Source organism: Pristiophorus japonicus, chromosome 12 (genome assembly GCF_044704955.1).
Source record: "Pristiophorus japonicus isolate sPriJap1 chromosome 12, sPriJap1.hap1, whole genome shotgun sequence".
Taxonomy (NCBI): Eukaryota; Metazoa; Chordata; class Chondrichthyes; family Pristiophoridae; genus Pristiophorus; species Pristiophorus japonicus.
Genome location: NC_091988.1, coordinates 47,495,210 through 47,521,778, shown reverse-complemented (window position 1 = coordinate 47,521,778; position 26,569 = coordinate 47,495,210). Strand labels below are relative to the sequence as shown.

Genomic DNA, 26,569 nt, shown 5'->3' with positions numbered 1-26,569 from the left:
CGGGGATCATTTACTCTGTGGTTTGTCTACTTCTGTTAGCTGTGGGGACACTTTATGATACATCGTTCTGGTCCCGGGGACGCAGGCTACAGCATTGGGTAGCCCGCTGGACCTGTATACGACCGTTAGGTGTTCGCCCGCTACATTGGCTGATTGCAATTTGCACCCGACATCGCTCAACAACATTTTGCTCGTTACAGCTGGACTTTTACATTGGTTACCAATTTCAAGCAGTTCATTCAAAAACGGCGGGTTGCTGGCCTCCTTTAAAATGGCCTTACTACTTTTACCCCAATCGTCTTCCTTGCGTGGAACCATGTCTCGTTGCTCCATTGGCGCTGCACCTCTTGGTTTGGACGCCATCTTTTCCCTGTCCATGATGTTGACTGCCGCGATCTTCTTTCCCAGGGATTCTGCCACTGAAACTGGGAAGGCGCCCTCGGATGCAATCTTCCTCCCCAGGAGTCCTGCCACTGAAACCGGGAAGGTGCGTTCGGGTCATCTCGGCCAGATCATCACCACGCCGTCATAATGTGCGGTCTGTGCCTCGGGGGCTGTGCGGATCTGCTCTCTGGTGCCTGGTCCAACCGAAGGTGGGGGCTTGCTCTGCCTCTGAGCACGGGGGACGTCGATCGCTGCAGGAATGAAGTCTTCCCAGTTCCAATGAATTTTCCCCCTCCATCTTCTTCCAAGTAGCATTGGTCCATCACCTGAAACAATCCACAATGGTAAATTATGCAGCGCGCCATCATGGGATATACTTACATCCGCACTACCAACAACTGATATCAGTTCCTTGGTGTAGGTGCGCAGCTTTGTTTGAACCGGGACCAGCTTGGGTCATACAGCTTGATCGTTCCATAGCCTCTCAAAGGCTTCCTGGTTCATTACTGACTGACTCGCCCCCGTGTCCATGTCCATGAAGACTGGAACACCATTTATCTCAACTTCCATTATCACTGGGGGACAATCTGTGGTGCAGGTATATACTCCATAGTCCTGGGACTGAGCTGCCTCTCTAGCCATCTCCTCATAATCCGCGCTGGATTCACAGCCATCTGCTGTCTCTTCTTCCACATGGTGAGTCACAGCTCTTTTGCACATTCACTGGAGGTGGCCCTTTGTGCTGCAGCCTTTGCACACATAGGCCCCAAGTTTCCACATGATTTGCTCCTGATTTTTAGGAGCAACTGGTGTAGAACGGAGTATCTTAGAAATCGGAATTCTCCACATTTAGTTTTCTGCAGTTCTAGTCAGGTAGAACAGTCTCACTTTGGAACGTAATTTTTTTTTCAAAAGGGGGCGTGTCCGGCACCTGACGCCTGATTTGAAAGTTTCCACAGTGAAAACGTACTCCAAACTAACTTAGAATGGAGCAAGTGAAGATTTTTGTACGCTTGAAAAAACCTTGTCTACACTTTAAAAAATCAGGCGCAGGTTACAAATTAGGCGTCGGGAATAAGGTGGGGGGGGAGGGGGGGGAAGGGAAGTAATTAAATTCTATAATCAATCCTTAGTTATACTTATACAAATATTATACAAATAATTCCAACCTGAATAAAAATTTATAAGCAAAGAAAAGATTAAATAAACCATGTTCCTACCTGTGTGAAAGTGCTTCAGGCAGGCCTTTCAGGCAGCGGTGTGGCGTCGGTCACAGGGCAGGCAGCAAGCAGCGCTTCAGGCAGCGGTGTGGCGTCGGTCTCGGGGCAGGCAGCAAGCAGCGCTTCAGGCAGCGGTGTGGTGTCGGTCTCAGGGCAGGGAGCAAGCAGCGCTTCAGGCAGCGGTGTGGTGTCGGTCTCGGGGCCAGGCAGCAAGCAGCACTTCAGGCAGCGGTGTGGCGTCGGTCTCGGGGCCAGGGAGCAAGCAGCGCTTCAGGCAGCGGTGTGGTGTCGGTCTCGGGGCCAGGCAGCAAGCAGCGCTTCAGGCAGCGGTGTGGTGTCGGTCTCGGGGCCAGGCAGCAAGCAGCACTTCAGGCAGCGGTGTGGTGTCGGTCTCAGGGCAGGGAGCAAGCAGCGCTTCAGGCAGCGGTGTGGTGTCGGTCTCAGGGCAGGCAGCAAGCAGCACTTCAGGCAGCGGTGTGGTGTCGGTCTCGGGGCCAGGCAGCAAGCAACGCTTCAGGCAGCGGTGTGGCGTCGGTCTCGGGGGCAGGGGCAGGCAGCAAGCAGCCTTGGTGCTTGAGGCAAGCCTTCATTCCCCGCGAAGATGCAGCACCCGGACGGACTTGAGGCCATTCGGCCATGGGATTGCAGCGGCGTCAGTGGCTGGTCGGGAGCAGCAGCAGCCTTCTAGCTGTGAGGGGGACTGACTGCTAAAAGCACTCCCTCACACACAGAAATATCAAGAAAATTAAAATGCAAACCTTTGCAAGGGTTCAATAAACAAATTTTCACTTTTTCTGCAGCACTTTTAAAAATGGCCAAGTGCCAATGTTTACTTCAGACTGCGCATGCGCGAACGCTCCAACGTGCACGCGCAGGATTGCCGGCACCAAAAAAAATCATTTAAATTGTACCCGCCCCCTCCTACTTACAAAATCGGCGCGAGTGGTAGGCTCCGCCCCCTGTGCGCCGCGCCAAGCAGACATCGAGCTGCAAGGAGCTCGAGAATACCGTGTTTTTTTTCAGGCGCCGTTTTCGGCGCGAAAAACAGGCGCCCAGCTCTGAGGGGCGCCTTTTTCGCCGCGTGTGGAAACTTTGGGCCATAGTCTCTGAACCGACACTAATGAGCCCTGTGATTACCTCCACAACGCCAGCATGGTGCTACTCGACTTACATTTGCACCCCTCGGCGGACTCTGAGTTAAAGGACTCTGGGGGGCCTGTACGCTCTGCCCTGGGCTGATTCACGTTAACAGTTCTGTCTGTGAAAGGCGCCATTCCATTTACATTCCTTCCGGGTTTGAGTCCTGAGAGTGAGTCATCATCTGCTTTGAGCTGCAGCTTGAGATCATGAATGCCTGGCTGATGCTGATGGCTTTCTGCAGAATGATGGTGGTTTCGGCAGACAGTAGCCTGTGAAGAAGGGCCTCATGACCGATGCCAATTACGAAGACGTCCTGCAACGCATCGGCGAGGGATGCGCTGAGTTCAGCAGCGTACTTTGCGATTTCCTGGCCCTCGGGACGGCGGTGTGTATAAAATCAATACCTGGCCATTCGGCTGCTCTCCTTCAGTTTGAGTTGGTCCCGAATTAGCACTTTCAGCTCCTCGTATGACTTGGTCGTTGTTTTCTCTGGTGCAAGCAAGTCCCTGGCGAGGCCGTAGACCACGGACCCACAACTGGTCAACAGGATAGCTCTGCGCTTATCTGCCAGCGTGGTCGGATCATCGCCTACCAGGTCGTTTGCTCCAAAATATTGGTTGAGCCGCTCCGTAAAGGTTTCCCAATCTTCACCCTCTGAGAACTTTTCTAATGCAGCAACGTTAGTCATTTTTGCGTGAAAGTTCATAATCTTATTGCCAGTTCTTATGTCTTTAATTTTCTTATGAAGCACTCCATGAGGTCTAGTATTGTACTTGAGCTGTTGTGACCTTAGTCCCATTTGTCACGTATGTAACCACAATGTAACACCACTGTATTACTGTATACACTCAACCTAGATGCACACCTTGACCACAAGGGGTGAACTTGTGGGAGACACTCCTTACCTGATCACTTGGGTATAAAAAGAGAGGTCCCATGCAGGGTCATTGCTTTTGGAGTCCTGTGAATAAAGAGTTCAGGTCACAGAGTGACCTTGTCCCCAGCAGGTGCCTCGTGTGGTTTCATGCTGTAGAGTAAGGACTTTACATTGGCGACGAGAAATGGGAATTCACGACCCACGAGAATGGCCACCGGTGGCACAGAGGAATGGTACTGTGTTGGGGAAGACTGGGACAATTTTGTTGAGAGGCTTCAGCAAAGCTTCGTTATGAAAGAATGGCTGGGGGATGCAGCGGCCGACAAGCGAAGGGCTCATCTCTTGACAAGCTGCGGACCAAAGACTTACGCGCTCATGAAGGACTTACTAGCACCTGAAAAGCCGGCGGACAGAACCTTTGAAGAACTGAGCAAATTGATCGGGGGGCACCTTAAACCGGTGAGTAGCATACATATGGCCCGACACAGATTCTACACCCACCGACGTCGTGAAGGACAGAGCATACCGGACTTCATAGCAAACCTCCAGCGTTTTGCCAGCCTCTGTAAGTTCACAGACGCCTGCAGGAGGGAGATGCTAAGGGACTTCTTTATCGAGTGCATCAGTCATGCGGGAATTTTCTGCAAATTGATTGAGACCAAGGATTTGACCTTGGAAGCGACGGCGTTGATGGCTCAAACTTTCATGGTGGGGGAGGAAAAGACGAAAATAATATACGCGCGCAATTCTGCCTCTAATGCGGCGATGGATCAGGGAGTCAATATCATTGATGCGACTCAGAGCCCCGCAGGCAGGCAGGGGCAGTCTGAAGCAATAGACTCCAGAGCAGGACCTCAACAGAGACAATGGCAGGCTGAACGGACATTCATGTCATCACAGTGGACAATGCGGCCCGGGAGCAGTCAAAGGGACAGTCAGCGCGGAATGCCTGGCCACAGCCCTGTTGTTCCCAACAATGGAAACTTTAACTCATGCTGGAGGTGTAGGGGAAAACACTCAGCTAGATCTTGCAGATTTCAACAGTTTGTCTGCAGGAACTGCAATCTCAGTGGCAACTTAACTCGAATGTGCAGGAAGCCTGCAACCAGACTAATATGAGGCGGATGGACCAGAAGAGGGTTCTTTGAGGCAGGATGACCTTTGGGGCAAATCGATGGACGCCGAGGTGCAGCGGGTCCATAGTCACAGTTCATACACCAAAACGCCACCAATGATGATGAGGATTTTATTCAACGGTATCCCTGTATGCATGGAGCTGGACACTGGGGCCAGCCAGTCACTCATGGGCGTTCAGCAATTCGAGAAGCTATGGCCACTTAAAGCCAGTAGACCTAAATTAGCACGTGTTGACACACAATTACGGACTTACACAAAATAAATCATTCCGGTGACAGGCAGTGCAATGTTGGCTGTCACACACAATGGGTTAGTGAATCGGCTACCACTTTGGATTGTCCCAGCAATGGTCCCACACTGTTGGGGAGGAGCTAGTTAACCAAGATGAACTGGAAATGGGGGATGTTCACGCAATGTCATCTGTGGAGCGAAGTTCGTGCTCTCAAGTCCTACAACAATTCGATTCACTATTTCAACCTGGCGTCGGGACTTTCAAAGGCACTAAAGTGGTGATACACATCACCCCGGACGCCAGGCCAGTGCATTATAAAGCCAGAGCGGTGCCGTATGTGATGCAGGAAAAGATCGAGAGCGAATTGGACCGGCTGTTGAGAGAGGGCATCATCTCGCCTGTTGAATTCAGCGACTGGGCGAGCCCCATCATTCCCGTTCTAAAAGCGGATGGCTCTGTCAGGATCTGTGGCGACCACAAGGCCACCATCAATCGGGTGACCCTACAAGATCAATACCCGCTCCCAAGAGCGGAGGACCTCTTCGCCACGCTGGCAGGCGGCAAGCTGTTCACCAAGTTGGACCTCACTTCAGCCTAAATGACCCAGGAACTGGCCGACGAATCCAAACTACTAACCACCATCACCACGCACAAGGGACTGTTTGTTTATAACAAGTGCCCGTTTGGCATTCGATCAACGGTCGCGATTTTTCAACGGAATATGGAAAGCCTGCTTAAATCCATTCCTGGAATGATCGTATTCTAGGACAACATCCTCATCACGGGTCAAGACACCGAGGAACACCTCCACAACCTGGAGGAGGTGCTACACCAACTGGACCGGGTAGGCCTGCGACTCAAAAAGTCTAAATGTGTGTTCTTAGCTCCTGAGGTTGAGTTTCTGGGCAGAAGGGTTGCTGCAGATGAGATTCGGCCCACCGAATCCAAAACAGAGGCGATTCGACGAGCACCCAGGCCCTGCAACACATCGGAGTTGCCTTCATTCCTGGGACTGTTGAACTATTTCGGGAACTTTCTGCCGAACATGAGCACGTTTTTAAAGCCGCTGCAAGTGCTCCTGCATAAGGGTTGCGATTGGTTTTGGGGGGACTGTCAGGAACGGGCTTTTGATCAGGTGCGAAACCTACTTTGTTCAAACAAGTTGTTGACCCTATACGACGCCTGTAAAAACTTGGTTCTGACATGTGATGCATCGTCCTATGGGGTTGGGTGCGTGTTGCAGCAGGGCAATGCTGAGGGTCAACTACAACCTGTGGCTCATGCCTCCAGGTCGCGCTCTCAACCAGAACGGGGATATGGGATGGTTGAGAAGGAAGCGCTTGCATGTGTCTACGGTGCAAAAAAAATGCATCAGTACCTATTTGGTAGGAAGTTTGAATTAGAGATGGACCACAAGCTATTAACATCGCTGTTGTCAGACAGCAAGGCTGTCAATGGCAACGCATCAGCTCGCATACAGCGATGGGCTCTCACGCTGGCTGCTTATGACTCCTCCATCCGGCACCGGCCCGGCACTGAAAATTGCGCTGATGCGCTCAGCAGGCTTCCACTGGCCACCACTGAGGGGGCAGCGGAGCAAAGCGCTGAGATGGTCATGGCTGTCGATGTCTTTGACAGCGCAGGCTCCCCCATCACAGCCTGCCAGATCAAAATCTGGACAAACAGAGATCCCCTCCTATCCCTGATGAAGAAATGTGTCCTGACTGGGGATTGGGCGCCCGCACACAGAGCATGCCCTGAGGAGGTCAGACCGTTCCACAGACGGATGAATGAGCTCTCCATCCAAGCCGACTGCCTACTATGGGGCAGCTGGGTAGTTATGCCCCAGAAGGACAGGGAGGCCTTCATCGGGGAACTCCACAGCGAGCACCCAGGCATTCTGCTGATGAAGGCCATTGCCCGGTCACACGTTTGGTGGCCTGGAATTGATTCAGACCTAGAACACTGTGTTCGCAGGTGCACAATGTGTGCCCAGCTGGGTAATGCCCCCAGGGAGGCCCTGCTCAGCCCTTGGCCCTGGCCCACCAAGCCATGGTCACGCATTCATGTTGACTACGCGGGCCCGTTCATGGATAAGATGTTCCTTATTGTGATAGATGCGTACTCGAAATGGATCGAGTGCATCATTCTGAATTCATGCACGTCATACACCACTGTGTTAAGCCTCTGTGCAATCTTTGCAACCCATGGCTTGCCGGACATCCTGGTTAGTGATAATGGCCCATGTTTCACAAGCTACGAATTCTGAGAGTTTATGTCAGGCAATGGCATTAACCACATCAGGACTGCGCCGTTCAAGCTGGCCTCCAATGGCCAGGCGGAACGTGCGGTCCAAACCATCAAGCAAGGTATACTCACGATTCAAGGGCCCTCCCTGCAATGCCGCCTATCACGCCTCCATGAATTAGCATGGATCGAGAATTGGTTGGCTAACAGAAAGCAGCGAGTCGGGATAAATGGGTCCTTTTCGGGTTGGAAATCAGTGGTTCATGGTGTGCCACAGGGCTCGGTGCTGGGACCACAACTGTTTACAATATACATAGATGACCTGGAAGAGGGGACAGAGTGTAGTGTAACAAAATTTTCAGATGACACAAAGATTAGTGGGAAAGCGGGTTGTGTAGAGGGCACAGAGAGGCTGCAAAGAGATTTAGATAGGTTAAGCGAATGGGCTACGGTTTGGCAGATGGAATACAATGTCGGAAAATGTGAGGTCATCCACCTTGGATAAAAAAAACAGTAAAAGGGAATATTATTTGAATGTGGAGAAATTACAACATGCTGTGGTGCAGAGGGACCTGGGGGTCCTTGTGCATGAATCCCAAAAAGTTAGTTTGCAGGTGCAGCAGGTAATCAGGAAGGCGAATGGAATGTTGGCCTTCATTGCGAGAGGGATGGAGTACAAAAGCAGGGAGGTCCTGCTGCAACTGTACAGGTTATTGGTGAGGCCGCACCTGGAGTACTGCGTGCAGTTTTGGTCACCTTACTTAAGGAAGGATACACTAGCTTTGGAGGGGGTACAGAGACGATTCACTAGGCTGATTCAGGAGATGAGGGGGTTACCTTATGATGATAGATTGAGTAGACTGGGTCTTTACTCATTGGAGTTCAGAAGGATGAGGGGTGATCTTATAGAAACATTTAAAATAATGAAAGGGATAGACAAGATCGAGGCAGAGAGGTTGTTTCCACTGGTCGGGGAGACTAGAACTAGGGGGCACAGCCTCAAAATACAGGGGAGCCAATTTAAAACCGAGTTGAGAAGGAATTTCTTCTCCCAGAGGGTTGTGAATCTGTGGAATTCTCTGCCCAGGGAAGCAGTTGAGGCTAGCTCATTGAATGTATTCAAATCACAGATAGATAGATTTTTAACCAATAAGGGAATTAAGGGTTATGGGGAGCGGGCGGGTAAGTGGAGCTGAGTCCATGGCCAGATCAGCCATGATCTTGTTGAGTGGCGGAGCAGGCTCGAGGGGCTAGATGGCCTACTCCTGTTCCTAATTCTTATCTTCTTATGTTCTTATGTTCCTGCTGGCCTTTCGATCCCGACCGCACTCGCTCACGGGGGTCCCGCCCGCAGAGCTACCAATGAAACGGACACTCAAAACTCGGTTGTCCCTCGTTCACCCAGTCCTGACCGACATAGTTGAGGGCAAGCGCAAGTCACAAAACGAGTACCATGACCGTATTGCGAGGGGGAGATGTCTTGAAATAAATGATCCTGTATTCGTCCTCAATTACGCCATGGGGCCCAAATGGCTTGAGGGCACTGTAATTGACAAAGAGGGGACTAGGGTCAGCGTGGTAAAACTCAACAATGGTCAGAGATGTCGTAAGCATCTGGACCAAGTAAAGAAATAGGTTCAGCATCGACACGAAGATATCTGAAGAAGACCATGAGATGGAGCTCACACTACCGCCAGTGAACGAGCAACAAGAGCAATCAGAAGAATGCACAGTCCCTGCAGTCAGCCCGGACAGGCCGGAATCACCACAGGTGACAGACACTCACTTCAGTGTCCAACAACCAGAGCCCCAACTGCGGCGCTCCACGAGGGAGCGTAGACCACCTGAAAGACTAAACCTATGATTCCAATAAGACTTTGTGGGGGAGGTGATGTCATGTATCTCACCACAATGTAACACCACTGTATTACTGTATACACTCAACCTAGATGCACGCCTTGACCACAAGGGGTGAACTTGTGGGAGACATTCCTTACCTGATCATTCAGGTATAAAAAGTGAGGTCCCACGCAGGGTCACTGCTTTTGGAGTCCTGTGAATAAAGAGTTCAGGTCACAGAGTGACCTTGTCTCCAGAAGGTGCCTCGTGTGGTTTCATGCTGTAGAGTAAGGACTTTACACCATTTATTGTAACTCCAGAGTGATGTGTAAGCATGGTGGGCAGCCTTTTATACTGGGCCCTGCACACCTGTGCAGGTGACCCTCAGGTCTTCCACCGCAGTGCCCTCTGGTGGCACACCTTATGTTACTATCCAGTTAGATTTCATGGTCGACAAACATGACAATTGGCCTTCTTGATCACTTGCTGTACCTGCATACTATCCTTTTGTGTTTCATGCACAAGTACCCCCAGGTCCCGCTGTACTGCGGCACTTTGCAATCTTTCTCCATTTAAATAATAACTTGCTCTATGATTTTTTTCTGCCGAAGTTCATGACCTCACACTTTTTGACATTATACTCCATCTGCCAAATTTTTCCCCACCCACTTAGCCTGTCTATGTCCTTTTGCAGATTATTTGTGTCCTCACACATTGCTTTTCCTCCCATCTTTGTATCGTCAGCAAACTTGGCTACATTACACTCAGTCCCTTCTTCCAAGTCGTTAATATAGATTGTAAATAGTTGGGGTCCCAGCACTGATCCCTGTGGCACCCCACTAGTTACTGGTTGCCAACCAGAGAATTAACCATTTATCTCTGTTCTCTGTTAGTTAGTCAATCCTCTATCCATGCTAATATATTACCCCCAAGCCCGTGAACTTTTATCTTGTGCAGCAACCTTCTCTCTCATATGCTTGTCTAGCCTCCCCTTAAATTCATCTGTACTATTTGCTTCAACCATTCACTGTGGTAACGAGTTTCACACTCTCACCACTCTCTGGGTAAAGAAGTTTCTTGTGAATTCCCTGTTAAATTTCTTGGTGACTAACTTATGTTGATGGCCTCTAGTTATGCTCTTCCCCATAAGTGGAAACATGGGGCCCAAGTTTCGAGCCGCACCTAGAACGGCGCAGTCCCGACCTGGACGCCCGTTTTTCGCACCACAAAGTGCGGCTAAAAAAACCTCCAGATTCTCCACCTTCCTGCAGGTCCTCTGGCCCTCGGCGCAGCGCAGCAGGAGCTGTAGGGGGCGGAGCCAGGTCCCTGCGCTGAAAACAGTGCCGGGACCTCTGCACATGCGCGCTACAGTGGGCGCACAAGTGCAGTCGCTCCAGGCGCCCGAAACTGTGTGGGAGGGGCCCGAAGCACGCAGCTCCTAACCCTGGCCGAATGGCCTCACTGGGGCTACGTGAATAAGGCTCCTCCCAAGGCCAGCTCCTGCTTCCTCCCGACCCGACTCGACTCCCGCTTCCCCCCCCCCCCCCCACCCCATCGGACCCAACACCGACCCGACTCCCGCTTCCCACCCCTGCCCCCGGACCTGACCCGACTCCCGCTTCCCCCCCCCCAGCCTCCGGACCCGACCCGACTCCCGCTTCTTCCACCACCCTCCCCCCCCCCCCCCCGCCTCCGGACCCGACTCCCGCTCCCCCCCCCCCGGACTGGATCCGACCTGACCTCCCTCCCCCCCGACCTGACCTCCCTCTCCCTCCCTCCTCCCGACCCGACCCAACGCCACCTACCTCTAAATCTGGTGCTGGGGACGGGCCCTGCCCGAAGTCTCGGGCCCGGCCCGTTCAGCCTCCCTCCCCCTTCTCCTTTCCCCCCCCCATCTCCTTCCCCCCCCCATCTCCTTCCCCCCTTTCCCCCCCATCTCCTTCCCCCCCATCTCCTTCCCCCCATCTCCTTCCTCCCCATCTCCTTCCTCCCCCATCTCCTTCCTCCCCCATCTCCTTCCTCCCCCATCTCCTTCCCCCCATCTCCTTCCCCCCATCTCCTTCCCCCCATCTCCTTTCCCCCATCTCCTTCCCCCCCATCTCCTTCCCCACCCCCATCTCCTTCCCCCCATCTCCTTTCTCCCCCCCATCTTCTTTCCCACCCCCATCTCCTTCCCCCCCATCTCCTTCCCCCCCATCTCCTTCCCCCCCCGATCTCCTTTCACCCCCCATCTCCTTTCTCCCCCATCTCCCCTTTATCCCCTTCTCCTCCCCCTTCTTCCCCCCTCCCCCTTCTCCCCCTTCCCTCCCTCTGCTCCCCCCCCCTCTCTCCCTCTAACCACCTCCTCCCCCTCCCCTCGCTGTCAGAAACACAGACACTGACAGACAGAGAATGAGAGACACACAGACAGACAGAGAGATAGAGACACTGACAGAGACACACTGGGGGGGGGGGGGGCATCCCAGCACGCTGTTGGAGGGCTCCCGGTGCTGCAGTCGGTAAGTAAAAAATGTTTTATTCATTGATTTTTTAAAAAATTATTTCTTATTAATTTTTTTTGATTGATTTATTGGTTGATTTATTGATGTATTTATCATTTATTATTGATGATGGCTCTTTATTTGTAAAACTGAAGTGTTTAATGCTTGTAAACTTCCCTTTAAACTCCACCCCCCCATTCCCTACGCCTGATTTGTAACCTACGCCTGATTTTCTAAAGTGTAGACAAGGTTTTTTCGAGCGTACAAAAATCTTCACTTACTCCATTCTAAGTTAGTTTGGAGTAAGTTTTCACTGACGAAACTTTGAAAACAGGTGTAAGTGGCCGGACACGCCCCCTTTTGAAAAAAAAATTCTGTTCCAAAGTGAAACTGTTCTAACTGACTAGAACTGGAGCAAACTAAATGACGAGAATTCCGATTTCTAAGATACTCCGTTCTACATCATTTGCTCCTAAAAATCAGGAGCAAATCATATGGAAACTTGGGGCCATGCTCTCTGTATCCATTCTGTCAAAACCTTTCTTTTTTCAAGAGAAAACAGACCCAGCCTGTTCAAGTCCGGTGGGGGAGGGGAAGGTCCAATTTCGGGGGGGGAGGGGGGGGTCTGAACCCCGACCCCGGGGGGCTGCAGTCTGCTGGTCCTCCCGGCCCACAAGGATTGCTTCCGAAGCTCTGGCTGCCTCGTTGCAGCTATTGGGAATGCCGTGGCCCGGGATCCCTGGCCCCCTGCAGTTAAACCTGCAAATCAGGTTAAAGTAGAGGCCTCAGACCTCATTATAATATCAACCCACCTCCTGGCAGCAAGTTGGCTGCCCCTCTCCCCCTTGTCCTGCCTGAGTAAAAGGTGAAAGTAAGCGGGTTAGATTTTTTTAGATTTTTACAACTTTCACTTCCCCCCCACCCCCCTCCCCCCAATCCCCCCACCCCGGACTACAACCCACCCATTTGTTCCTGTGAACATTTCAGCCTCTCTATCTACCCTATCAAATTCTTTCAACCTGTTAAACACTTTGATAAGATCACCCCTCAATTTTTTATACTCCAGGCAGCACAAGCCTAGTTTTTTAACCTATCCTCATAATCTAATCCTCTAAACCTCGCTGTCATTCTGAAATGGTAACATAACGCCCCCCCCCACCCCCCCCCCGCCTCCCCCCTCACCATGTATAGCATTATTCCATCCTTGGGCCAGGCTGCTTTGCAGCTCGGTGAGTTACATTAGCAGTTAGTAGAAGTCATATCTTGGAAGATGAGTTGCAGGTGCCAAAATAGATGTATCCAATTTCCACATTTCAAACACATTCAGCTCGAGTATAATACAGATCAGCCATGATCTAACTGAATGGTGGAAAAGGCTCAAGGGGTTGAATGGCCTTCCCCTGTTCCTATGTTCCTTCATACAATAAATTTGTGGATAATAATTGGCAAAATAATATCCCTTCGGTCAAGCAGTAATTGGCACTTTTCATTTATTGTACTATTTATTACACAGCCTTTTCAAGTAGATTCCCATTGTGTTCTTTCCAGTGCTTCTAAATATTATATTGAAGCTTTGAGTTTCATTATATTCCCTCATTCCCTTCTGCAATCTTTACTAAAGTAGTTTACCAGAATAGCACTGAACTGGAGGCAGGGATTGTGTGTTCTCCAACCCTTACATATTTGTTGGAGCTCTTTTTGAAGTATCACTTTCAAATCTTCAACACAAGAATATAATTTTCAGGGAAAAGTTTCCACTTCGTGAAAGTAACAGGGTTATACATTATTCTGAAGTTGTAAAACTACTTGGGGGAAAAATGTTGCGAGGTTTCTCCTGATCTCCTGCCATAAGCTTCACTGATATCTTGTTGGAGAACCCCTATGGATATTGCAGGCACCTGTGTTCAACCGTTTGAGGACTGCAATAGTATTTTGAGTGTCTAAATGAAAGATATAATTAAATCACACTATTTCTCTTTATTCAAAGAAAAAAGTGAATTTGTACCTTGTGTAATCTCTAATTCAGTAATAGATTAAAATCATTTTTTTTTAAATGTTCTCCAATTTTTGCTCTAATTTTCACTCCATACCCTTCCTCGTGAAGTTGGTGGCTCATGCTGGATACAGCTCTGTGGGTAGTGGTGGCCCTTGTATTCATTATCCTAGTGGTCTTTTTGCATGAATTTGGACAGTGATTGTTGCAGATTATTAAACCGTGGAAGCTCTCACTCCAGCAGGATTTCATGCACAACAATCAAAAGTGGGATCATTGGCGATTTCTCCCCTAGCCCCCCACCTGGAGAGCCAAAGCCACCATTGGCCCCACCTGAGATCAGCTTACTCAGCTTACAATAACAACTTCCACTTGCGTTAATGTAAAGAAATATGCTAAGGTGCTATCTGGTCTTAATGGCTGGGCTGCTCACTGTTTTATCCAGCCTGAGCTATTGCAGGAGCCAATTGTTAAATATTTTGACATTCAATTATTAAAGGGCTAAGATAAATTTTAAAATAAATGGAGACATGCCTCTCCAATTGTAGATTTGTAAATTCAGTGCAATTTGTTTGCTTTCAAAAACATATTTTCTGCTGGCAAGTGAGATTGCAGTGTGGAAACTAATTGCAATGCAATTGCATGGCCAATTTATCCTTAACATATTCAAATCATACCAATAAATAGAAAATGAAGGGGTAATTCAGTGTTATTGTTCAGTAATCTTGGTTTCCTTGAAGTGTCCAGTCTGCCATGAATAAATAATGACATGTGGCTCGAATACTGAAATGAGTTTTACCAAGCTGTGTTGATAGAGAATTACATTTTTGTCATTTATTTATCAAAAACTGGAGTACATTTTACTAACTTTTAATAATCTTAAAGTGTTAGAATTAAATTATTACACTGAAAGTGATAATGTGGATTATTTCTGTCTGGTTCATGTAATTTATGTGACATCTGAAAAAATATATTGTTTTAATATTGTGCATGAGAACATAGGCTAGTTGTAATTAAATTGGTCGAGTTATTTAATCTGTACTCTTGTTTAAAAACTGCAAGGTGCTAGGCATTTCCATGTTGGCTAACTTTCGGTTTTTATTGCTGAGTAAGGGCGCATTTGTTTATATTTATCATTATTTTGCTGCAAAATTATCAAATTATTGGGAACTGTGTAATTTTGCTAATTGAATCATGTTTGTGTATTGGAGGTTCCCTAGCTCATTAATCTTGTATCTCCATCTTGAGCAAACTTTCTCATTCTCTCCTCCATTGCAGATCGAAGTAGTGAATACATTCAAGAGTGGCACTTCCTTTCAGGGGGCTCTAAGGCGGCAGTCATCCGTTACCAGCCAAAATCAAGATGTAACCAATATTTCTAGCCCTACTCACGTATCGTTATCTACTCCCAATGCTCTTTCCTCTCCTACCAGCACTTCTGCTGCTACTGCTGGGCGTGAGTGTGTATTCTTAATGCACAAGATGATCTTTCACATCTCTCTACTTCGCTTTTTAACTATTCGATACTAATCATCTCGTCAGTCTTTTTGTAGAGTTCAGTATTATTTACCTCTCAGCGACCTGTTATGTGTCTGAAGTGAATGTGTTTGTTTTCTCCAGAGGACTAGACAACCCTATACAAAGGGTCCAGCAGGAGGGAGTGAAATAAAAGTTGTGAGTCTGACCCGAGCCTGCAATGAATGTGAACTGCTTGGGCCTATTAGTCTAGATATTAGGCTTACAAAGTGTGTGTAAACTTTCGAGTATAAGCCCAAAGAATGCCAAAAAAATCTTTTTATTTTACAGTGTGTCATCTGAATTATACGCAGTCTCTTGTTTTTTTCCCCCCTCATGTGGCGACTCAGACCAGGCAAACCCAAGAGCAAGACGATGAGCTTGATTTACTTAAACTATTTTTCCTTCCTTGCAAAATCTTAGACAAAGTCATTGTGGTATTCATAGCCAAGGACCCTCCTCACCTCACTTTCTGGGTGACTGAGAAGCAGAAGACAAGAAGGTCCTGGAGAATAAGACCACCATATGAGAGTGTCATGAAGTCTTGTCCCAAAGTCTTTTGTCAAATTGCAGTACATTTTCTTGTTGTTCGTTTTTCTGTTCTGCCACAAAAAAGTTTTTGCTCATTTTTGTCCTGCCTGTGCATTGTCAGTCGTTCTATTCTATGTCCAGGGACACTGCCTAGTTTGTAATGTGCCATGACTGCCTGAGCAGTTGTTTCCACATGGTCCCCCACAGTCATTATTTAACATGTTGGAAATATTTTGATATGACTAAATCTGAGTAAAGTGACAACTGTTGATTATAAATTCTCACATTTTACAGTAAAAATCATTTTATCTAAAATATTCTCGGCTGTTTCAGTGGGACAGAGAAAAGCATGCATGTGATGTAGTACTGCATGTTTCATATTCATAGCCTGGGACAACAGGCTCTTCAAAAACTTTACAAAAATATATTTACAGTTTAATGGAAAAGGATGTTAAGATTGGAAACATCTCTATGCCAATAGATGGCAAAGTAGAACACATGATTGGAGAACCATCTGGAATCCCAAGTTCAAACCCAGTCCAGAAATAGGTAGCTAAACAATTACTCAAGATGAAAACTGAAATAAGGCAACATGGAGATCTGTATTGTCATTAATGGGCAAGGCAATATTTATAACTATATTAGTTATTATTATTCCCAATGTCGTTAAAATAGAATTGTCAAATTGGAATCAGTAGAATATGAAATCCTAAATATGTCAAGAGCATAGAATTCACTTGTCTTGATGTCCTGTGAATTATTTTCCAGATCACTTTGCTTCCCATCAATAATTCTGCACCTAATAAATTCCTCATCCGTTACAGAATGGAAAATTTATTTGTCAGGTTCAGTTAGTAAATGGCATGCACATTTTTTTAAGGTAAATTGTTTATATGTACTAAAACAGATTAGAATTCTTTAATGATGGTGTTTATACACTAAAAGCTAAACAGAGTGCATATTTTATTCAAAATAATTCCACTCTTTCCTATTTGCACAGACTTTGGGTTGATATCGATGTGTACCACTGACATTCATCTTGTGTTACTGTCAACAGAAATAGAACTACAGTACTTTGAACTACCTAAAATTATTCCAGTCCCATAAGGCAAATAAAAAGTTGTCTTCAAAGCTAGCATTCAAAACCAGACAGTTAGAAGTCATGGTTTATCATATTAATTCAATCAAATGTTAAATGGAAAATCAATTTTTTAATTGGAAAAATTGGCAACCCTCACTTCATAAGATTGGCTGTACCATAATTACTTTCACTATCTTGTATATTATGCTTGGATATTTAAAGATGGGAGGCCTGCAATGATGAAAGAACTTCACCATGTCAATCAGTCTTCAAAACAGGCAAGGTACCTTCACTTTGGAAACTGTCAGCTAAGATGCCTATATGCAAAAGGAATAGAAACGCCAGAATCATTATCCTGCTTCATGTGGCTGAAGTGCTTCTGCATGGGATGCTAAGATACCTGGATCGAAAGCTGCACTGTGGCTTCAGAAGAGCTTCTGGATTTGCTGGACACACCTTCACAGAGCCAGATAATTGAAAAGTGATGGGGAATATGGAAATGTTTTATGGGTTTGTTTTGTAAAGCATAAGCAGATGACTCAGTGAGGAGATATGGTGTCTGGGTGAAGTTGGAAACATTTCCAGACTGCTAAAGGATATTTGTGAGAGAATAAAGGCTTGGGTGAGGATGGAAAGAAAAATGTCCGAATGGATTAAAGTTGAGGGCAGGAGTCTGAAATGTCTGAGTGTCATCGCCCACCTTATCCAATATTATCATGGGCCAAATTGAAAGGTAGAGACATCAAGGGAAGATGTAAGGGCAGGGCAGGACCTGGAATATGCAACTGATGTTGCCATCCTTCCTGGCTCCAAAGCTGCTGCCATCACGATGATCAAAGAGGTGAGTATTGAAGGAAAGAAGTGGAGTCGCAGCATCTTTTCTCAAAGATCAATGTTATCAATCATTTTAAGGAAAAACACAGAAAGCAAGAGTTGGGATGTGCTTATATATGCGGGGAAAAAGCTTAATGTGAGAAAGCTGCTGTACCTGGAAGTGCTTTGGCATACCATGGAGACCCCCCCCTTGGAGGAAGGAACACATATAGTGGGTGTTAGTATAGAGTCAGTATCTCTGTATGGTTCTGAGTGCTGGATCCTTATGAAGATACAGAAGCAAAAATTGGATACTTTTGAAACACACTGTTGGAAGGAATGAGGAATGTGAAATAATGAGAAGGAACCATCAAAGTGAATTAACAGCATGCGTTACATGGAAAGGATTGACACATGGTTGAATATCAGTACTCTGCGATTATGGAAACTGGCAAAAGATCGCCTAGTAGACCAAAGCTGAGATGGAAGGAATGTGTACAGAAAAACCCAAATGGAAGAGTGACAATGGTCAGACAGTTGTGGAAAGCGGCACAGGGGACAGACAAGGGAGATGTTAATGGTGTCTTTGGCGAATCCAGTTATGATGAGTAATATATTATCAATAGCTGTTTAAAACTTGAATGATGTAAATGCTACCAAGTGCACTTGAGATGTGATGAGAAAGCACGAAAAATTAAGTTGAGAACTGTAGGCCACATTCTGATAAAGCAAATTTTGAGATTTTTTTCTTAATAATGTAAATAGTGCTTAAATTCTAAATAGCACTGGAGATTCAAATTTAACCTGATCAGCACAACAGACCTTAATCTCAACATTGGTAACAGAAACATAATGAGCAAACTGCTGACATAAAGTAATCTTGCTTTTCATAATCAAGCTATTTTTTATATTTATCTGCATCTTTTCCACCAAAGTAAATAAACTCTATAGCCCATGACATATTAATGGGACAGTGTTTGACCCAACCCTTTAACTGAAATCTGTAGTGAGCTATAATGAAGTTTTGGACTTCAGCTGAAACTATTTAACTCTACAGCCAGGAGTTGATTCCAGACTGTCAAATTAACACATCACAAGGTAGTCCTTATCTTTTTGGAATTGACTGGGATAACAAAGGATTGTTTTGAGAAATCTTAACCTGTTACATTCCTAACATCAACAAAAGTCCAAAAATGGCCTAATGGAGATCAGAGCTAGAACACTGGGCCTATACTCGAACGTTTACCCCCAATGTGCATGGGATTATGCTTGTTAATGTTTCACATTAACCAGGCTTCTGAATATGGCTGTCTCTATGTGCCAGATTTTTCCATCTACATGTGTCCTCCTTATTCTGTGGCATGATTTGTATTTCTGGTGAGTCTAGCGATGTGCTTTCTGGCTGCTCCCATCCACATCAGCAAAACGTCATTTCATCTCCCATTTTCCTGTTGTCAGCTCCCCTCATTCTGTTCAGTGTTCACCTTGTAATGCGCTATCACTTCATTGTGTAACCATGTAGTCTATGTTTTAATATGTTGGTCATACTGAATATATAAATATATATATCTTAAAAATAAGATGTAAGTAAATCTACTTTTCACTTTTTACCCTTTTACCTACTGCAAGACTTTCTCACATGCATGGATAGATATTGCATTAAATTTTCAAGTAACAAAATAATGTGGCTTTTACTAGGTTATACCACATTGGATCTTTGCTTATTTAACCAGTGCTTTCTATGAGTTCTACAATTGCCTTTTTTCCAGTTTTATTGCAGTTCTCACCGACCCCACTATGCACGAAACTGAGTCACTTGTGTCTGCTTATAAAGTCTAGTGACTGTGGACTTCAGCTCACCGCATTGCCTTAAACATATTCTGCCTCTTCATTGTATTTAGAATTTCCCTACTGTAGCTTTCACTGGAGTCAACCTTTGACCTTTCTTTTTCTATTACAGATCCGCGTCGTGAAGGCATTCCGTAGCTCTCTCTATGAAGGATTAGAGAAACCGGAGTCAAAGTCCTCCATTCACAACTTCATGACTCATCCTGAGTTTAGGATAGACGACTCACAGCCACACATTCCCCTTATCGATGACACTGACATAGAAGAAGATGCTGCCCTTAAGCAAAACTCCAGTCCACCCTCATCCCCCAACAAGAACAACAATGCTATTGATAGTGGAATAAATCTTACAACTGACACGAGTAAATCAGCTACCTCTTCTAGTCCAGGGAGCCCACTACATAGCCTGGAAACATCACTCTAGCTGACCATTTCTGTGCAAAAGCAGAACAAACAAAAAACCTGCTGGCTGATAAACTGTTCTGATTGCGCTCTTCTCTGCTCCGTAGCAAGAAGGGAAATTGCTGGAAGGGTGATTTCTTGTTTGGCTGACCCTCCTCAAGATAGAGATCCTGCATGAATGTACATTTCCCAAATTTCACTGGAAGGAGCACAACTGAGTGCATCTAAGGCAATGTATCCAATCCAATGGTCTGTGACTTTTGAAGTGCTTGTGTGGCATGGACTTAATTGTATAGATTAATTTAAAAAAAACGTTAAAAATTGAAGTTGGAAAGCTCAACTTGCACAGTAGAATTGCACCAATTGGACAGAGGAACTTTCTAAGCATTTATTAAATACCTACAGAGTTTATCTTCTTTGTTTCTTGGCATGTTGCCTTGTTTCTGCTTAATGGCTCTTACTACTTTACCTTATTTATGTCCTGAAGAGAATGTAATTTGTTTACAAAACCTGTAGATAACTTTCTGGTTTATTTGTAGAGTATAAGTTCTGCTGAGGTAGTACAAACAGCTCCTCTTGTTGAGTACTTCTGTAATATTGAATTCTAGATGTTTCATTACAACCGTGTACTGAATTTGCCTGCTTTTTTTGTTAAATATTGTAGATATTGCTAGCAGAAACAAAGAAGCCAAAATATAACAGGGAAATATTGTTTAAAGTGGTATCCTAATGTTAACTGATCGTGGAAAAAAATGCAGCATGGCTTCCTTTATTTCCTAGAGTATATCTTTAGGTACTAAAGTCCTCTGGATTTTTTTTTTTCTTTTTAAAATAAATGCTTGAATTTTATTTTGGTCTTTCTCAGACTCGCAAAGGCCAATTTGAAATGTAATTTGATTGAACTGTCTGCTATATATAAACACCTGCTTGTTAAAATACGATGTTTCAAAAATAACTAACTATCCAAGCTTGTGATGGGTTTATTCGAGCTGATTGCAAAATAAGTTATATTTGGCTTTGTCTATATGGGGAAAAAAAATCAAAGTAGTGTTGAAATCTTGTGATATTGTGTTGATTTTCTTTTTTCCTTTCGTGGCTTATTGAATTTTTTTTTAAATCACAGCTTGAGGGCTGTCAAGTTTTAGAGAAAAAAAAGCAAAACAATCTGGGTTGCTTTGTTTTTTATTTGATTTTTTTTTAACAATCTTCATATTCTGCACTCTCCAAATACGAATGAAACTTTCTGTGAAGTATTTAGATGTGCTTTGTGTGGTTTTATCAAGCTTGTCTTCCTGTGGACACCTACTAAATACATTGTAGCATCTCAGCAGTATTGTTTAAATCTACTTACTGTGCTTTCCTAAGGGGAAGCCATTAAAAGCTTGTCACAAGGGTGAGACAAAAACGCTTCAAGATGGTAACAGCCCCATGTATTTTTTATCCGGGGGGATTAGGGCTAAATATCTATGAAGCGATGAGCATGAAACAATCTTTGCATCATGGACAGTGAACAAACTTATTTTTTTTACTTTCATTTTGATTCTGTGACCTGTAGAAGGTCCAGTTGGAAAAATGAAACTTTGAAGAACTGTCTGTGCTCTGCTAAAGAGAAACATGCCTTTAGTTCGGAGTTCAGGCATCTCTGAATTTGCCAGTAAATCCTGTGTATATAGTAACACATTTAAAGCAAGATACATTTAAAGTAAGATGCTTATAAATCTGGGCTTCTGTGGGCATGTATGCGTGACGTAGCTTTTATTCAAAATCAAATTAGATGCAATTTCAGCCAGTCACAACGACAGGTCACACATTTCTTCACAAGTTACAAAGACCTTTTGTTTCTTTGGCATCTGTTTAGTGCAGGACAGCCTACAATGAGGGAATTTAAAAGATCAATTTATTAAGATAATTCTGCAATACAAACATGCTTGCTTCTACATAATGTATTTATCAGCATGAGTTTTGTGAAAATAATAATAATAAAAAATTGCAGCAGTACATTTGGCAATCTGGCCCTGTCTGGGCAATGACATGTGTTCATCCATCTGTTTTTATGAATTTTTTACCCAGACAATAATTGTAAATAAAGAACTAAATGTCTCTGTTCATTTAATACTATGCAAAAAGGTTATGCTTTCTGATTGTTATTCTCATATTCTTACAAGTGTGTTGCTGGAATGTTTGTGGTTTAAGAAGTCAGTAAACCATGTGATGTAAATGATTTTATAGTTTGAAAACCAGGCTCTTGCTGCTTACTGTCAAATGATTAGATTCTCTCGTGGCAGGAGCACAAGTGAAAACAAAACAAAAAAATGTAATAAATTCACAGAGCAGCATGAATCATACATGTCTTCACGTCACCATCCTTGCTTTGCGTCTTCTCTTCAAATATAGGGTGAGTATTATAACCAGCTTTATTAATCTCATTGGGGAATTAACTGTTCAATTGCTGCTGGTACATATTACTAAAAGGGCCCCGTGTTGATGGTATCTGAAACAATGCAAGTTCCATCGACGTTTACAGCACAGAAGAAAGCCATGCATTGTACCTTCCTGTTCTTATCAGCCAGAAGGTAAATGTGCTGATATACAGGGGCTGAAATTGCCCCTTTTTTGCGACTCGTTAGCGCCGCTAGGAGGCGGTAACGGGGTGCGATTTCCTTTTCGCCGGGGGCGGATGGCGGTTGCACCTGGGGCAAAATTACCCCCAAGATTTTGGGGCGATTTGAAGTTAGCCACGCGATTAGCACCCCTGGAGGGACGCATCTGGTGGTGATGTCATCGCCGACCCCTCACCGGCCAGCGCCGACCCCTTTGCGACCGTGGGGGAAATTGCAACCGTGGGACGCGAGGCTGGCGCTGGCCGATGTCCACGCCGGTTCGTGGGGCAAATGACATCTGCCCGGGGTGCCCCTTAAGGGGGAGGCCGTGTGTGCACCGGGCCGCCATTTTCTTTTGTCCATCAACTCTTCCGTCAGCCCAACAATGGCAGCCCTCATCTTGACCGGGCCACTATCATGCAGCCCAGCACTCTTCTTTGGATGCTGGGCCGCTGGCCGGTCGAGATTGTCCCTGGTGGCCCGGTGGCGGCCACCAAAGGGCCTGAATAGTCCGCAGCGGCCCTCCCCTTTAACTGAAGGGGAAGGGCATTGTGGCGCGGCAGCGCTACATCTGCGTAGTTCTCATCTCTTCAGCGCGGCACTGACGCCTCGGGTGCACCCCTTGAATGAGGTGGAGCGCCTGAGATAGCGCTCTGTCTTGTTTGGGGGAGCGGGGGTTGCAAAGGGTAATTCCACACCGGGGATGGGACTTCCCACCCGATCGATAACTGACCCGGGTCCATAATTGGGAGGATGATATTACAGCTATTACTGAGACATGGCTGAAAGAAGGACAGGTATGGCAGCTCAACATTCCTGATTACAGAGTTTTCAGACAGGATAGAGAGGGGTGTTAAAAAGGAGGGGGTGTCGCATTATTGATTACAGAAACAATTACAGTGTGAGGAGGGATGATATGTTGGAAGGATCATGAAATGAGGCCATATGGGTTGAATTGAAGAACAAAAAAGGGCGATCAGACTGGTGAGAGTGTCCTGTCGATCCCAAACAGTCAGAGGGTGATAGAAGAGCAAATATGTAAGCAAATTTCTGAGAAGTGCAAAAACTATAGGACAGTAATAGGGCATTTCAACTACCCTAATATTAACTGGGATAAAATTAGTGTGAAAGGTATAGCGGGTGCGGAATTCCTAAAATGTATTCAGGAGAACTTTTTTTTAGCCAGTATGTAGCAAGCCCAACAAGGGAGGGGCCGGTTCTGGACTTCGTTTTAGGGAATGAAGCTGGGTAGGTTGAAGGGTTATCAGTGGGATAGCATTTTGGTGCTAGTGATCAGAATTCAGTTAGATTTAGGGTATTTCTGGAAAAGGACAAAGATAGACCAGGAATCAAAGTTCTCAACTGAGAAAAAGCCACTTTTGCTAAGCTGAGAGGTGATTTAGCCATAGTGGACTGAAAACATCTACTTGAAGGTAAATCAGTATCAGAGCAGTGGGGAACATTCAAGGAGGAGATCTGAGCAATATTTTCCCTTAAAGAAAAAGGATGGAATTAACAAATCCAGAGCCCCCTGGATGTCAAGGGACATACAGGGTAGGATAAAGAAAAAATGGGAGGCTTATGGCAGATACCAAGGGCTCAATGCTACAGAAACTCGAGAGGAATATAGAAAGTGCAAGGGTGCAATTAAAAAGGAAATTAGAAAAGCAAAGAGAGAGCATGTTAACATTTTGCCAAGTAAAATCAAGGAAAACCCAAAGATAGTTTACAAATACTTTAAGAGCAAGAGGGTAACTAAAGAAAGAGTAGGGCCTATTAGAGACCATAATGGTAACCTGCATATGGAGGCGGAAGACATGGGTATGGTTCTTAATGAATACTTTGCGTCTGTTTTCACAAGAGAGGAGTGATGCAGACATTGCAAGCGGGGAGAAGGAGTGTGAAATATTAGATGAAATAAACATAGTGAGAGAGGAAGTATTAAGGGGTTTAGCAGCTTTGCAAGTGGATAAATCCCCAGGCCCCAGATGAAATGTATCCCAGGCTGTTAAGAGAAGGAAAAGAGGAAATAGTAGAGGCTCTGACCATCATTTTCCAATCCTCTCTGGCTACAGGTGTAGTGCTGGATGACTGGAGGGCTGCTAACATTGTACCTTTGTTTAAAAAGAGAGAAAGGGATAGACCGAGTATTACAGGCTAGTCAGCCTTACCTAGGTGGTGGAAAAATTATTGGAAAAAATTCTGAGGGACAGTTTAAATCTTCATTTAGAAAGACACGGCTTAATCAAGGACAGTCAGCATGGAATTGTTAAAGGAAGGTCGTGTTTGACTAACTTGATTGAATTTTTTGAGGAGGTAACAAGGAGGGTCGATGAGGGTAGTGCGTTTGATGCAGTGTATATGGATTTTAGCAAGGCTTTTGATAAAGTCCAACAGGCAGACTGGGCACGAAAAGCCCATGGGATCCAGGGTAAAGTGGCAAGTTGGATCCAAAATTGGCTCAGAGACAGGAAGCAAAGGGTAATGGTTGATGGGTGTTTTTGTGACTGGAAGGCTGTTTCCAGTGGGGTTCCACAAGGCTCAGTACTAGGTCCTTAGCTTCTTGTGGTATATATCAATGATTTAGACTTGAATGTAAGGGATATGATTAAAAAGTTTGCAGAAGATACTAAAATCAGAATGAGGTGCATGTCCACAGATCCCTGAAGGTAGCAGGCCAGGTGGTTAAGAAGACATACGGAATACTTGCCTTTATTAGCCGAGGCATAGAATACAAGAGCAAGGAGGTTATGCTTGAACTGCATAGTTAGGCCACAGCTGGAGTACTGCGTGCAGTTCTGATCACGACATTACAGGAAAGTTATGATTGCACTAGAGAGGGTACAGAGGAGATTTACGAGGATGTTGCTTGGACTAGAGAATTTTAACTATGAGGAAAGTTTGAATAGGCTGGGTTTGTTTTCTTTGGAACAGAGGAGGCTGAGGGGAGACCCTTATTGCCATTTATAAAATTATGAGGGGCCTAGATAGAGTGAATAGGAAGGATCTATTTCCCTTAGCAGAGGGGTCAACAACCAGGGGGCATAGACTTAAAGTAATTGGTAGGAGGTTTAGAGGGGATTTGAGGGGAAATTTCTTTCCTCAGAGGGCGGTGGGGGTCTAGAACTCATTGCCTGAAAGGGTGGTAGAGGTATTTAAAAAGTACTTGGATATGCACTTGAAGTGCCGTAACCTGCAGGGCTACGGACCAAGAGCTGGAATGTGGGATTAGGCTGGATAACTCGTTGTTGGCCGACACGGACTCAATGGGCCAAAATGGCCTCCTTCAATGCTGTACATTTCTATGATTCTATGAAGGTTACTGCTCCAGATGGGGCACGGGGCAATTTCAGCCCCACAATGTTCACATTTAAGAGATTATCAGCATACGTATTTTTGAAGAAGCAATTTGATGACGCAATAAAAAAGCACATGCATCACCCTTTAATACTGCATGTTTGAATCTGTCATAAACCAGGATTAACCTGGCTGAATAGCAGGAGTTCCACTGGTGTTAAACTAACAACTCAGGCAACAAGAGGAATTCTGACAGTTTGCACTTCCCGCTGGTTAGCTGGCACCTGCATTGTTGTGGGGCAATTGATTTTAGAATACCTAACCCCAATATTGACTGGGACGGGATTTCTGTGTGGGGCAGAGGAGTTTTTTTGGAAAACCCGAAAGATTGACAGACATGGCTCAATGTCAGATGGGGAATACGCCAGAGGAAGCCACAGGAGCAGCCTGCAGCTGAGTTAGCGGGAGCGCAGTTTGCTTGCCGTTCCAGGGGTGGGGGGATGCCGGGCAGGGTAGAAGGTAAGCTGGGGGCCCTGGAGGAAAGCACTCCTACTCCTCCTGCCCCACAAGCAGTGCTGCAAAGGCACCTTGTCCACAGAGCAGTTCTTGCCTCCCTTTAGAAACCCTTGGAAACCTGGCCAACCTTGGTTAAACCTGAAAGCCACTTAAATGTGAGGCACGCAGCTTTATCAAAATGGGGACGGTTGCCTGCCCTGGCCACTCACACCCCCTCCCCCGCTCCATTTGGCTTCTTTTAAAACTGGAAGTGGGCGGGTAGGGGACAGGTTTGAGATTTTTTTAAATTTTCACATCCCACCCGTTTTTGGGCATTAAAATTCCATGCTTTGTGTTCAGATTTAACATAGATTGGTTACAGCACAGAAGGAGGCCATTCGGCCTGTCGAGCCTGTGCCGGCTCTCTACAAGAGCACC

The 26,569-nt window shown here is 45.8% G+C and overlaps 1 protein-coding gene across 24 annotated transcripts in view; it reads left to right on the top strand.

Moving 5' to 3' along the window:
• LOC139276737 (plasma membrane calcium-transporting ATPase 2) overlaps positions 1 to 19,819 on the top strand; it is a 430,975-nt gene extending 411,156 nt beyond the window's left edge. For 14 of the 24 annotated variants that reach the window (XM_070894747.1, XM_070894743.1, XM_070894745.1 and 11 more), the window contains one exon: positions 19,450 to 19,819. In XM_070894747.1, the coding sequence (XP_070750848.1) occupies positions 19,450 to 19,761 (312 nt within the window). In that variant the 3' untranslated portion in view covers positions 19,762 to 19,819. Of the gene's footprint in view, positions 1 to 14,827; positions 15,006 to 19,449 lie in introns of all 24 variants that reach the window. The other 10 variants (XM_070894728.1, XM_070894723.1, XM_070894731.1 and 7 more) reach the window with 3 other exon arrangements.
• The last annotated feature ends 6,750 nt before the right edge of the window (positions 19,820 to 26,569 follow it).